Source organism: Triticum dicoccoides, chromosome 5A (genome assembly GCF_002162155.2).
Source record: "Triticum dicoccoides isolate Atlit2015 ecotype Zavitan chromosome 5A, WEW_v2.0, whole genome shotgun sequence".
NCBI classification, from domain to species: Eukaryota; Viridiplantae; Streptophyta; class Magnoliopsida; order Poales; family Poaceae; genus Triticum; species Triticum dicoccoides.
Genome location: NC_041388.1, coordinates 570,175,138 through 570,190,220, shown reverse-complemented (window position 1 = coordinate 570,190,220; position 15,083 = coordinate 570,175,138). Strand labels below are relative to the sequence as shown.

Genomic DNA, 15,083 nt, shown 5'->3' with positions numbered 1-15,083 from the left:
GCTTCTATGACCGGGTAACAAGCGAGAAATGAGCACTCTATATTTGAAGCATCACGGTCATAGATCCTTGTGTGAATACAACCGTAAGTTATCTCCAAATACACATATTTGTAATAATGGCATTAGTGTCCATTACTAACTTAACATAACCAAGAATTCGGTTATTTTGCTTTGGAGTCCAAAGTTCTTTTTCACGTTTTCTATGCTCACCCGGCGGGCCATTTAGGTATGGGCGGGAATAAACCTAACACTGATACTGTACTATATGAATTATCTGTTGTTGCAGTTAATAGCTATTTTTTGTCTTCATTTCTGATTAACTGGACCTAACACTGATGTTGTCGGTTGCTTGTGCGTGTGGCCATCCGGTGGCATGTGACGTCGTGGTTGTGTCCCATGTCGGTGGCCAGGTTGGCCGGTGATGCCCATGTCATGTGAGTTGGGTTGTAACGGTTTTAGCCCGGTTTTCTGTCAATTAACCAGGCAATTCTCTTCTCCTTAATCAATGAAAATGGCAAATCGCTTGCCTTGTGTCAAAAAGTTAAGTAAAGACTCAAAGTAACATGCCCACATGTAGATATTATTTCCTAATTAAATAGATATTCCTTGGATGTTGAATAAACATTCGAGCGGGAGGAGGGTCACAATCAATAGGATATTTATTTCCCGAAAAAGGCTTTCTCCCTGCTTTATATATAAAGCACCGTTCAACATCACCCAGTATAAACTCACGCCCACACAACACACACACACACACCCAAGGCAAGATACATAGGCGCTGAGCGCAGCAAAACCATCCCTAGCACTACGCAAAGAGGTGAAACTACATATGACGAACCGTGGGCTCCAAGGCGGCGCCTTCATGAAGGGGACGACACCAGAGCGCCTCCACCGCCCGATCCGAGGATCAGAGTTTCCCCCAGAGCAACACGAAGGGCAATGAGAGCCGCGACGACGCCTTCAAGAAGGGAACGTGTCCGCCGCCGCCGGTCCATCCGAAGAAAGAGCGGGTTTTCACCCCGACCATCATTCACCGCTGCCGAACGCCACACCCCGGTTACCACGCCGCCCACACGGCCATGGCAACTGGGCAGCATCAAGCCACGGGCTTTGCCCAAGAGCCCCGTGGAGCCACCGTCAGGGCCGCCACCCCGACATCCAAGACCTTGGCACCTCCTCACCCGAGATCAGCCGCTACCCCGACCAAAGACACGAGTGGAAAGGACCCGCCTTTCGCACCCACGGGTTGCCCCCAGTGCCGAGACCCAATAGGCTGACCAAGGCTGGCCTCCATCACCCCGTCCTCGGCACCGGGCACGAGACGAGCTTAGTCCTGCTGCCGGGCGCGAGATGAGCATGGTTCTGCTGCCGGGCGCGAGACGGGCTTGGTCCTGCTGTTGGGCGCGAGACAAGGTCAGTCCTGCTGCAGGGTGCGAGACAAGATCGGTCCTACTACCGGGTGCGAGACGAGTGATGGACTGTCACTGGGGGAGGGCCAACCATCGACGAAGAGAAGGGTCGAAGGTCCACACAGGCCGCACACCGACGGGCCGACGCCGGATAAGCCCAGCCGCCGCCGTGAATGACCCGGACCACCGCCATGAGCCAGCACCTCGAGGAGGAGACGATCATGGCAAACCACCACTGCGCTGCCGCCACCACCTACCAATGCAGGGCGACCGCCCGCGGCCCAAGCAGCCCACGACCCGCACCGTCACACGGTCGCGAGCAAGCAAGCCAGCCGCCCACCGCCCGCCTGGATGCGCACCAACCACCACCACACCTCCATGCCCCTGCTGGCCAAAGCCCTCGCCGCCGGACGGGCCGCCAGCGCCAGTTCCGGCCGGATCAGACTGGGATCGCCCTGCACGAACCACCCGAAGGACAAAACTCCGCCTTCACCGCACAGCCGCCGCGGCACCGACGACCGCCCATGCCACCAGCGTCGCGACCCACAGCCCCGCCGCCGCGCCCTGCACACAGCGACGTGCCACGCTAGATCCGCAACACCCCGCACTGCCGGAGGCAGACGGGGAGGAGAGAGCCCCCGCCGCCACCCAGGCCAACCAGGCTTCGCCCGGCGGCCCGCGCAGGTGGCGGCGAGGAGGGCGGAGAAGGGATGAGTCGACGGGCGCCGGGGAAGAAGAGGCCCGCCCGGCCGCCGCGGGGTGGCGGCGCGGACGAGCGGGAGGGCGGAGTCGAGAGACCTCCCTCTCTACAAATATACAATGAAATAAACTCAGGATATTTATTTCCCCATTTTTTTCCCATTCACTTTTGGTTCTAACCAGCCTACGATCGTGACAGACATCAATATATTTCATGATAAATAATAATATGGAGTACGGTCGAAATAAGTATGGATCATGACTACGGATAAGTGCTAATAACTTTGAGAAAAACTTTTCCATCCCCTGCTACTTCATCCGGTAGCAAGGAAGAAGCAAACCCTGATCGAATATCCTTATCTTAAATATAATTACAATGTTCCTAGAAATGAACACGGATATGTAGTAGCATTTGGTTCTGTTAATAAGGCACTGAATAAAATTAGAATTCACTTATTTCAGTTTGGTATTTGGTTCGATATTCGGTTTCAAGTTTATTATGCCCACCCCAGTGGATTCGCTTCCATATAAGCACCCTTAAGTCCTACCTAGATGATCATCGCAGACTGGATCAACATTCCCAATTTCGCAACATAATATGACGGATTTTATTGCCTGGAGTTATACAAAAAAGGGTTAATTATCCTTTTGCCCTCAGTGGTGTCCATGTGCTCAATTTTGCCCTCAGATGTGAATTGTCCTCAGTTTTGCCCCTAGTCCGAGCACAGCAACTATGACGAGGCCAAACAGCCATATTTGAGTCCATTCCGTCCGCTGGCGTTAGTGGTTGTGGGTCTGGAGCTTACACGTGGGAACGCATGGACGTGGGTCCGGAGTTGACATGTAGGCCCGTGCAACTTAATCCCCAAATCATTGGCAACCCATCCGCCCGGTCGGCTGTCCTGCGCCGCCGCCGCCGCCACCTGCGCCGCGGCCAGCACCTGCCCCGCCACCAGCTGCACGGCCTGCTCTACCGCTACCTCCCTGTGCCTATGCTCCACGGCTACCTGTGACGCCCACCACCTTCCTGCGACACCATGGGTGGGGCGCCCGCCACCTGCTCGATCCGCGGCGCGGCCTCCTTCCGTGCGCCCGGCCGGAGCGCTCAAAGGTGGGGGGTTGCTGGAGCTATTTAAACTAGGAGGAAGAACCCTAGGGCGAAATGGTGAGCAGCGGCGACCCCGGAGTATTTGGCGAGGTAGGCATCGGGCCGGAGATCCGCCGCGTCCACGACTGGGTTCCCGAGGGGTAAGTCTCGCCTCTTGTTTAGATTGAGCTTAGTTGTGCATTTGAACACTCGATTCGAGTAGGTTTGCCCAATTAGTGTGCTGATTGCGTCTCTGTTTTTCGCCGGTTAGGATGGAGTTGCGGTTTGCTTTCATGGTGCACATTAGAAGGGACCGGTACATGTTCGATGCAAAGGATAAGAAGAAATACCAAGTAGGTTTTGATTATCGGTTGCCAATGGCTAGTAATTGGAGTTTCAGACAATTTGGGGAGGTAATTTGTAGCCAATATCCTTGGGGTTTGCTTGATGAAGTGGTATACAAATACTATGATAGGGAAAAGAATTGGGTGACAGTTAGTAATGATGAAGAGCTAGCTACCATGTTTGTTAGGCATAAAGAGAAAGATAATTTTCATGTGAGGCTGCAAGTTGATGTGCTTGAGCAGGCATTTGGACCTAGGATGGCGGGTGCAACATCTCGGGGAGAACCAAGTCGTCGTAATGGCATCTCTAGCCAGAACAGTTCAGTTGGTGCACGGCGACGTGGTGGCTCGACAAGTGTGGGCAACAGCAGTAGGGTCCCCCTTGAAGTGGAGACTGATGGCTACAATTCTGGGGTTGATGAAGAGAAGCTATATTCTGATGTTATTCGGAATTTACGACGGGCACCTCGGACTGAAAATCAAGATGAGGCACACAATGCAGTCCGTGTGGATGATGACGCGATGGGTGAGGACGAAGACCTTGTAGCTGTTGAATGGGACCCTTTGAACCCTCATATGGAAGAAGGTACAGTTTTTGCATCCATGAATGAGTGTAGAAATGCACTTGTGACATACTGCATCAAGGTAGAACGTACTTTCATAGTTGACAAGAGTGATCAAGTACGTTACAGAGTGCACTGTCCGACTGAAGGTTGTCCATGGAGGCTGCTTGCATCTAAAATACGGAATAGCACTAATGTTCAGGTCAAAGTGAACCCTTTTAAGCACACATGCCAGGAATCAACCCTTAGGAAGGATACAATCAGTAGAGCCAAGTCAAGATGGGTGGCAGAAGAAGTAAAGAAGTGGGTGAAAGAAAACCAGCAAGTGGGTCCAAAGGAATTGCAGAAGAACATCAAAGATAAGTTCAAGATAGATTTACCATACATGAGGTTGTTCAATGGTAAACAACATGCTATGGATTCTATTTATGGTAACTGGCAGGAAAGTTTTCAATTGTTGTATTCATTCAAAGGTGAAGTGGAGAGGACAAGCCCAGGTAGTATTGTAGATATTGATCACCACACCGTGGAGTACACATTCAGGGGAGTGACAAAGACCAAGGAATGCTTTAGGAGGGTTTTTGTCTGCTTTGAGGCTTGTCGCCGGTGTTTTTTGGCAGGCTGCAGGCCTTATTTGGCTATTGATGCCACTTTTCTCACAGGGAGGTTTAAAGGACAGTTAGTAGCAACTTGTGCAGTTGATGCACATAGTTTTGTATTTTCAGTTGCCTATGGTGTGCTGGAGACAGAGTCTGAGGAGAGCTGGACTTGGTTTTTGCATAATCTCCATGGGCTATTGCACATCCCAATGGGTTGATTCATACATATGCCTGCAAAGGTTTAGAAGTGGTCGTGGATAATGTGTTCCCTGGAGTAGAGCATAGGGAATGCATGCGTCACCTTGCTGCAAATTTCATGAAGAAATTCAAAGGAAAAGTGTATACCGACAATTTATGGCCAGCATCTTTGACATGTAGTGTGAAGAAGCACAACTACCACTTGAGGCAGTTATACATGAATCCCAAAGTGAAAGAATACTTGGAAACACACCACTCCAAGTTATGGGCCAGAAGCCAATTCAGTGAAGTGAGCAAAGTTGACTATGTGCACAATAATCTAGCAGAGTCTTTCAACTCAACGATCCGGAAACTAAAGGGTCATTATGTGGTGGATTTGCTTGACAGGATAAGGATAGAATACATGCAAAAATTTCATTATCGTGCAGGAATAGCCGAGGCAAAATTCATGGGCCACATTATCATCCCTGCCGTGATGAATGAACTGAAGCAGAAGACAACAGGCTTGGAAATGAACATGACTCTTTGCTCGGGTACCACAGCAGAGATATCATATTTGGATAAAGAGAAGAGGGAATGGAGATATCCAGTGGATTTAGAAGCTAGAACTTGCAGTTGTAGGCAATGGCAGATAACTGGGTTGCCATGCATTCATGCCTTGTTTTTCATCACTTCTCTCCCAGGTCCAGCAGGGAACATACAGCAGTATGTGCATGATTACTACTCTGTTGCAAGGTTCAAAGCCACATATGCTTATGCATTGCCTGCTATGGAGGGAAAACAACAATGGGACATGGTGGACCCTGGATTCAAGCTTTGCGCTCCAATTCTGAAGAGAGCAACAGGTAGACCAAGGAAGAGTCGAATCAGACCTCGCAGCGAAGGAGCTGGACTTGGAGCGAGGAAGCGTAAGTGCACAAGGTGTGGTGGGTCTGGTCATTTTGCTAAGTATTGTGATAACACAGTAGATCTAGTGTTCGGAGAGAGTTTCGATGAAGGCTTCGATGAAAATGTTGGTCAGCAGCCGGTTGCCTCAACAGATGATGAAAATGATGGTCAACGGTTGGTTGCATCATATGAGGATTTTGACAAGGTTCCAAATGATGATGGTCAACAACCGCATGATTTTGACGATGATCCAAAATATCCTCCAAATAATGATTCAAGTGAGGCTCCAAATGGTGATCCAAGTGAGGCTTTAAATGGTGATCATGGTGATCCAAGTGAGGCTCCAAATGATGATCCAAGTGAGGCTCCAAATGGTGACCAACCTTCTGTTGTTGTGAGTTCTACTAGGTATGTAAATCTTGCAAGGGTCAAATACTACTGTACATCTATCACTTGACATGATCTCATTACCGTTTATGTTTTGCACAGCTCTATGGTAGATTTGAAGAAGACGCGCAACGTACCGACAACCAAGAGAAGGAGAGAAGAAACAATGAGCACAAGGTGCACGAGGAGCAAAGTGATGGCAAGAAGCTCAAGGAACAGACAGAAGCCCCAACACTATCTATGAATAATTATGAAACATTATGAATAAGGGATGATGTTGTATTATGAAACATTTATCACTTGACATGTTGTATTTCTGTTGGATGATGTTGGACCTATGTTAGAAGTATGTTTGACATGATGTTTGAATGAGCACATGGTTTTCCTTTTTTGATTTTTTTGAATTTTGTTTTGCTCATTTAAATTCTGGTCAAACCTAACTTTGACCAAGATTTAAACAAGTCTAAAACATCAAAATGAAAAACTAAGCATGGATACTTCTTAGTCAATCCAAAATGAAGTTGTGGTGAGCTTTTTGAAATTTTCATGAAAAATGTGCTAAAAAGAGGGGTCCAAAGGTAGGGTAAACGGCCTCATTTCTAAGCAAAAAAAAAAATTCAACCTTGTCTAAATTAGCCAAATAACTTTCCTACACATATATTCTATATGTACAAACTATGTGCGCTGGTTTTTCCATTTTTTGATTTTTTTTAAATTTGTTTTGCTCATTTGAATTCTGGTCAAACTTAACTTTGACCAAGATTTAAACAAGTGTAAAACATCAAAATGGAAAACTAAGCCTGGATCCTTCTTAGTCACTCCAAAATGAAGCTGTGGTTAGTTTTTTGAAATTTTCATGTTCATTTCCCCAAAACACTTCTCTTCACTTCATATAAGAGAGTTTGAGATACTCGAGATATCATACAATACACATGAACTTATCATTTAAATGTATGTAAAGCTTTTTTATCAACTTAAATCGTTAGTATATGACATAAGAAGACTATGTGCGCAGGTTCTTTATTTTTCTGATTTTTATTTAATTTATTATGCTCATTTGAAATCTGGTCAAACATAGCTTTGACTGCTCCAAACCCCTCCCAAACCCCGCTAACCCTAGCGCTGAACAAGGACCGTTCATCTAACCCTAGCGGCGATCAAGGGCCGTCGATCTAACCCTTCTAGAAGGAATCTGCGGGGAGGAGGGGGGCGATCCGCGAGATGCAATCTGATTGGCTGGGAGACCCATTGTTTTTTTAACAAATACCGGGCGCGCTGGCTGGACCGTTGGGCCGTCTCGTGCTCTGGGCCTGAGACCGCAGTAAATAGCCCATCTCAGCCTTTCCAGGCCTTGCATGCATGGAGGCGGCGACGTGGGTTTGCATGCACGGGAGGCGGCGACGTGCATGCATGCGAGCGAGGCGAGCGAGGCGCGGTAGGTGAGCTAGGCTAGCGAGGCGAGCTAGGTGAGCTAGGCTAGCGAGGCGAGCTAGGTGGTTCAGTGCAGTGGTTTAGGGCAGCGATTCACATGCACCGCCCGGTCAAAGAACTATGCAGTGATTCAGATGCACGCACGTGTCCCATGCATCGTTTTGTGCAAAAATTTAAGTGTGCAAAACGTAACGGATACACACACGCGTCCGGATTCACACACGCACCATTCTCATCCTTTCTCTCTTCCTCTCCCATGCACATGCCTATAAATGGGGTGCCTCTCTTCCTCTCCCACCCACAAGGCAGATCCGATCCTCTCCAACTTCAAACACCCAAGCGACCGAGCCCTCCCCAAGCGAGACCAAGTGAAGATGCAGTTCAACGGGCCGACCTTCAACCGTCCGCCTGTCGTGCCGGAGCTGCGCTACCCACCGGGCGTGCTCGTGGAGAGGGAGCTCCGTGTGTGGGCTATTTCGAGGTGGAGGGGTTCCGTCGAACTCACCCGCGCCTTCCTCAGAGCCGGCTATGCCCACCTCCCACGGGGCTCGCCGAGGATGTTCACCCTCAACGAGGTTCGTGACCGCGGTGGCATCCTCCTACTGCTCACGGTCACCTTCACCAACCCGTTTTACGCGCGCAAGCTCCTCGGCCAAGTCTTTTGGTGCGGCTGCGAGGCCATCTTCTTCACCGTCTACAACATCTACACCAACTACGAACGCATCTTCCCCGCTCCAGGCCAGATGCACTCCCTTCCCTACGACGAGGAGGAGGAGGTGTGAAGATGAAGACGGTGTTCAAGGGGCGCGCGCGGCCAAGGATGGAAGAAGAAGGTCAAGATGAAGATGTTCAAGCTCGGAGTCAAGCTCGTCATGTTTCGTTTTTTATTTTGTTGCTTTTCTATGTCGTGTCGTGTCGTGTCATGTTTCGTCATGTGTCTGTGAACTGTGAACTTATCTAAGTTATTGCAATGGTACGGTGTGTTCCATCTTATCTAAGTTATTAGGGTTTATTCCCTTTATTATGTGTGTTAAAAAATGTCCGTGCCCAAACATATCATTTCTTCCCTAAACAAGTCATGAACTTTGAGAACTTGTGGTTTTCATTAATGAAAATCGGAGGGGTTGAGAAGCCCTCTGTTTCATTCAAACAAAAAGTCATGAACTAACATGCAAATTTATTCACTTTAAATCCTAAACCAAGTGCCACTCTATCCCTAGACCAAGTGCCACTCTGACCAAAATCATGTGGTAGTGCAACATACATTTTCAACCTTCCAACCCTCCAAAATTTAAGTGCAAAACAATGGAAAAACACTCTCACGCGTGTCCAAACATTCACGGTCTCACTATTTTTTTAAAAAAAATCAAAATCTCACTATGTATACCTTCCTTCCCTATCCATGTCAAAGTCTTGCCATCTGTCCTAGCGGTTACCAACGCAGCCCTAAACACCACAAACCCACGCGGTCCTGGGTTCAAGTCCCCAGCCGCACCAATTTTTTGTGCATTTTCCACCCTTCATTTTTTAGACAAATTATGTTTTTCTCAATGTAATGCCCTTAAAAATTGTTCATTTATTTTGGCACCTGGCGTAAACCTCTACCAGAGCTGAGGCACATTTTCCATGACATTTTGGTCTTTGATTTAAATCACGGTGTATTTGAATTGGATTAATTAACAGCTCCAAAAAAATTCTAACCTTAACTGTTTGGCTCCGGAATAATTCAATTAGCTTCCACAAAAAGTTCTAGCATTATGATTTACTGCCTAAATTAAATCAGAATAGAAAACAAAAAAATACGCAAGAGAACCCCCGAATGGGCCTAATTGGATGTTGTTGGCCCATTAGTCTAGCCTGCACTTGGCTCTACGCTCTGAATTTGGCCCAAGAGCAACCTTTTTTTGGACAGAAAGGCAGAGGAGAGAGCTGCATTTCATTGATCAAAAGTTTCTGAATTCCTAATTTCTTCTCTTTTTTCCAACATATTTAAATGTTGATCACTTCTTCTCTTTTTGTTTCAACATTTAAACAACCTTTAAACAACTTTAACCAACATTTAAACTAGGTGGATTTCTCAAACAATTTCAAGATTACAAATTCCTCCATAATTCATGCCTTTCCATACATTTTCAACATTACAACCAGTGCGATTACCATACCTACAAATGCCCAAAAGTATTTGCAAATGGGTATTGGTAGTGCTTGATCTTCAAGCTTCCTAACCTTCTTCTTCAACATCTTAAGCTCAACAGCTAGCTCTCTATCAGTGCGTGCTTCGCCCTCCATCCCTTCTTCCGGAGCTCGTGGTGCGCCACTGCCGTTCGTGGCAGCATGCGCAACCATTCTTCATGCTCTTCTTGCAGTTCATTCATCAGAGTCTTGGCCAGAGCATCGACCCAAAGAAAGAAGCATGTCACCTGCATGAACACCAAATAGATCAACCCATTGCTCAAATATCCCGACCACGAAAATGGTGCAATTGCCCCGATTCTTACCCCATTCTCGCTGCGCACGTAGAACAGACGATTCTGGTTCCTCGGTGTCTGAGAAACCCTCTGATCAATGCCCGCCCGGCACCGCGGACAGACGAAGACAGGCATGTCCACACGCGCCCGGCTCTGCATCTGCGAGGTGGCGCGGGAGCTTGAGGAAGACATGGAGCTCGGAGCCGAAGGGATCTCAACGCCGCCGCGCCCTCCACTGCTAGCTTCCCAGCGCCGCGCCCTCCACAGCTAGCTTCCCGCCGCCATGCTCTCTCTCTCGCCGTGGTCACTACCGTGCTCTCTGTCGCCGTGGTCACCGCCGCTGTCGCCCGCTTATATAGCACACCGGCCAACTGCTCCCTGCTCAACGGCTCTCTGTTGGGTCCCACAAGCCACGCGTGCAACGGTCTGAATAAAATTGGCCGTTTCTGTCGCCTGGTCCCACCTGTAAGGGCCGAGTCAGAAGGTTGACCTGACGGAGACGGCAGAGTTCACGGAACGAGTCGGTGCGCACGGACTAGGGGCAAAACTGAGCACAATTCGCATCTGAGGGCAAAACTGAGCACATGGACACCACTGAGGGCAAAAGGATAATTAACCCTACGAAAAATGGTATGTTTTCGCTGCGGTCTGCTTACTCTGTGGAGTGGAACTATCAGTATGGGAGCAAACTAAAATTTTCCAATGGGATGGGACGGAGCACACCTACCCTATATGGTGTCAGATATGGAAGTTATCTTATCCGGCTGATGTCAAAAAAATTTATGGCGGACACTACATGGCACTCTCCCATGTCGGACAACACTCACTAATAGACACATGAAGGTCTTGCCCTCTTGCCCTACCTGCTCTCAGGGTGTAGAGATACGAAGGACTTGCTTTTCCTATGTAGAAAAGCGAAGGAGGTTTGGAAAAGGTTAGGGTTGGATATGATTATTGAGAGAGCTCGTGAGATTGATCGTGCTGGAGAGGCAACATTGGAATACCTATTACTCCTTCCAGATCAAGCCTTGCGCATTATGGGGCATGAAAATGATAGAGAAATGATAGCTATCTCAGTTTGGTATATATGGTGGGAAAGACGGAAATTAGTGCACCAGGAATTAACTCAAAATGTGACTCAGATCTCAATGGGGATCATAGCTCTTACATATAATTTTGTAAATGCATCATCTTCAAAGGCGTCCATGAAAAAGGGGGGTTGGAAATGTCCTCCTAGGGGATTTGTGAAACTCAATGTTGACGCCTCTTTTGACCTTGACTTGCTGAAGGGTACGATGGGGGCAGTATTGAGAGACGACAAGGGTAGATTTATTGCAGGAGGGAATGGAAAGACAGACTACTGCGCGGATGTTATCATGGCGGAGGCCTTAGCTGTCAAATTTGGCCTAAATTTAGCACAAAGGGCGGGATGTAATCGCCTAATCATCAACTCTGACAATCTGGAGGTGATTGAGACCATGCAGGACGGAGGACAGTCGACGGGAGCGGCGGCGGCAATCTTCGATGACTGCTATCACTATGCTTGTGATTTTATTATGATTAAATTCGAACATTGTAATAGAGAGGCTAATAAAGTAGCACATCAATTTGCTAGATTAGCTAGATTTTTTTCGACTTCGGATTGGTTTAAGGAGCCTATTAGTGAAATTGTAACGTTTCTTACAAACGATGTATTGGTTATTGCTAATGAATAAAATTTCGTTTTAATTCAAAAAAACATTCACAAGCAAGGATGGCGACAATGGATATAAAGTACTAGGCATCCTTCTTCGCCTGCTACCGGTACACGATCATGATGGATATAAATATATGTCGCGATAAGATAATCGGTGGAAATAAATATGGATACAAAATGGCTAATAAGTGGCAACAGTTCTGACAAAATCATCTTCCTTCACAGCTACTGTGATCCGGTAGCATGGAAGAAGGAACCCATCTATATTTATATACATCATGATCGAACATCCTTGTCTAAATGCAACTGCCGGTTCCCTAGCTAGGAGCAGACACATTTTTGTGTGGAAGAATTAGCTTTGTTAGCTGGCACGTTTTGATTGTTAGCAAAGACTATATGCTACAGCTAACCGTCACGATAGATACCCATTACTAAATAAGTAAAAAAGATCCTCGAAGAAAAACGGAAAAGAGTGGTTGGCTACTGATCAACTGCTAATTAAGGATGATTTGAACATTGGTCGACTGTAGAACTCTTCATATAGGAGGTACTAAAACATACAGTATCTTTCTAGTAGGTTAATGATTGCTTGGTCCATATCGAAAATCCACCACCAAATTCAATTATTTTATATTTTTTCTTTTTTTTTAATTTACTGTTCATCCAGGAGCATATGCTCCCGGGAGCCAAAACGCCCCTCCCTGGTCCATATGCAGTACATGATGCAAAAAGATGTGCACACGACCAACGAGCTTAAATTGAGGGGTCATGTCTATAAATGAAACCATTGACATGTAGTAGTGTGTATCCTCCCACAGTAGTGATAAACAATGTTGATTCCATTCCGTCTGGAGTTGCTCATCTCCACACTCGTGCTACTCGTTCCCATGTACTTGTACTTTAGGTCTCGTAGTAGATCAAAGAACCCAGCAGCTCTCCCCATAAACTGGCCAATAATACACATGTTCCCTTCCTTGCTGGTCAACGTCCACAACTTGCTTGACTATTTCACCTTGGTTCTCGCCGGTAACGGCCACAACTTCAGGGCGCATGGCCCACCTGGGACCGGAATGAGGTTCTTCGTTACCTGCGACCCTGCAAACATCCGCCACATCTTCACGACAAACTACACCAACTTCCCCAAGGGCGCGGAGTTCGCTGCCATTTTCGACATCATGGGTGACAGCCTCTTCAACGTCGACGGCGCACGAGCTCTTCGTCCACGAGTGAAGATCCATACTGTACTCAGCAGCCCGCGGTTGGTTGCCAGTATGGAGGCTTGCTGCCGCGACAAGGTGGTGAACAACCTTCTCCCGTTGTTTTGCCACATGGCAAGCACCAACGCTCTATTTGACATGCAGGAACTAATGTCAAGGTTTATGTTTGACTTGGCCACTACGGCTCTATTTAGCGTGGACCCTGGCCTTCTTTCCACAGACATGCCGCCCATGGACATCCCAGTTGCCATGGATACGGTCATGGAAGTAGGCTTTTTTCGGCACATGATGCCAGCCTCTTGCTGGAAGGTGATGAGGTGGCTAAATATTGGCCCTGAGAGAAAGCTTGGTGCAGCGCACACAGTACTACGAGTGTTCATCGCAAAGATGATCGAACGGAGGAACATCGACAAAGTACATGTTAGTAATGATGAGGAACAAGAGGGTGTGGATATTCTGTCTTCCTACATCAACGACCCAGACTTCGCCGACTACGACTTTCTCTGTGCGGGGCTCATTGGCCTCATGCTCGCTCTGCGGGACACGGTTCGCACGACCCTGACATGGATCTTCTACAACCTCGCTCAGAACCCTGACATCGTGGCAACTATCCGTAATGAATTGTTACCAATTGCATTACAAAAAGCACCCACGGGTGCGGGTGCCATGGTGATCTTTGAGCCAGAGGAGATCAAGTCTCTGGTCTATCTACGAGCCACCTTGTATGAGACTCTCAGGCTCTACCCACCGGCGCCTTTGGAGCGCAAGACGGTGGCCACTAAGGATATCATGCCGAGTGGCCACAAGGTGCATGCAGGTGACACAGTCTTTGTTTCCATCTATTCCATGGGAAGAATGAGGGACGTGTGGGGTGAGAATTGTCTGGACTATAACCCACACAGATGGCTCTCAAAGGACGGCAACACGCTGAGGTACGTACCGTCTCACAAGTTCTTGTCCTTCAACTCAGGCCCGAGGATATGCCCTGGCAAGGACATTGCGGTTATGCAAATGAAGATCATCATCGCCACAGTGTTGTGGAACTTCGATGTGGAGGTATTAGAAGGGCAGAGCATCCGGCCCAAGTCGTCCTGTATACTGCAAATGGAAAATGGGCTCATTGTGAAGCTGAAGAAGCGACAAGCATAACACTAGTCTGTTTATCTATAATAAAAGTACCTACATATTCTGCATGACTCTTTCGAGGTTCAGGGCTTCAATATTGTACTTTATATATGTCTTGCTGTATGTATACTATCTGTATATTTACGTATATATGCACTATATCCCTCGGGGCTGAGACGCTTGTCTCAACTCGCACTATCTTAGCTAACAGAAAGAACCGTATGCTTGATTTGATACACACAAAACGTATTCTGCATGGAAACACTTTGCTCTTAGCAGCACACTACCGACTCCAGTTCCTATATATTGTTAGGCTCGCGGCAAGACATCGGTGATTCCAATCTTCTATCTATCTATCTATCTATTATATACTTAAAACGATAGAAAAGTAACGGTAGAGATTCACCGCTCAAAAAGTTAAGAAATATGAACGGACTAGATTAAGGCAACTTGCTGTAGAAAAAAAAGGAAAGCTTAGCAACGCAGCATATGAGTTGGAATTATGCCTAAGTACAAGTCCAACCGGACATCTATTGACATCAGCAAGTCATTATTTTGTACTACTTGAAAAAAAGTGATGCCGTGCCGGTTTTGACTGGCCAGCCATACAACTTCGGTGTAGAATAGAGTTTTTTAGATCACCACTTCAGTGCAGAATACCGTACCGTAAAGGTGCAATGGTGCAAACAGAAAAGGAAAAAACTTTCCAAACAAAACTGACGAATCAGAGTTTTGTTTCACATGTCACGTACAATAATGTAACTGGAGTCAACCAGGTTTGCACGTGTACGTAGTGAAGGCAAAAGTGGTGCAATCAAGTTCGTAGTATATAAGCTTCCTACAAACTACAAACAATGACATCACTTTGTTGTCATTGGTTAATAATTCATTTGGCTGGCTCATTTGCTTCTTAGCAATATCATAACCACTGGATAAAATTAATTCGTATTACTTCTCGAATAAAAAAGTATA

At 47.1% G+C, this 15,083-nt stretch overlaps 1 protein-coding gene across 1 annotated transcript; it reads left to right on the top strand.

Annotated features, from left to right (window-relative positions):
- Positions 1 to 11,221: 11,221 nt before the first annotated feature.
- Positions 11,222 to 14,280, top strand: LOC119302915 (alkane hydroxylase MAH1-like). The gene is made up of 3 exons (XM_037579970.1): positions 11,222 to 11,539; positions 12,300 to 12,316; positions 12,674 to 14,280. The coding sequence occupies exons 1-3, from the start codon at positions 11,222 to 11,224 to the stop codon at positions 14,133 to 14,135; spliced, it is 1,797 nt and encodes a 598-aa protein (XP_037435867.1). The 3' UTR covers positions 14,136 to 14,280.
- The last annotated feature ends 803 nt before the right edge of the window (positions 14,281 to 15,083 follow it).

Coding starts and splice junctions, on each gene's coding strand:
- LOC119302915 (XM_037579970.1), top strand. CDS start 11,222: ATGGGGATCATAGCTCTTACATATAATTTTGTAAATGCATCATCTTCA.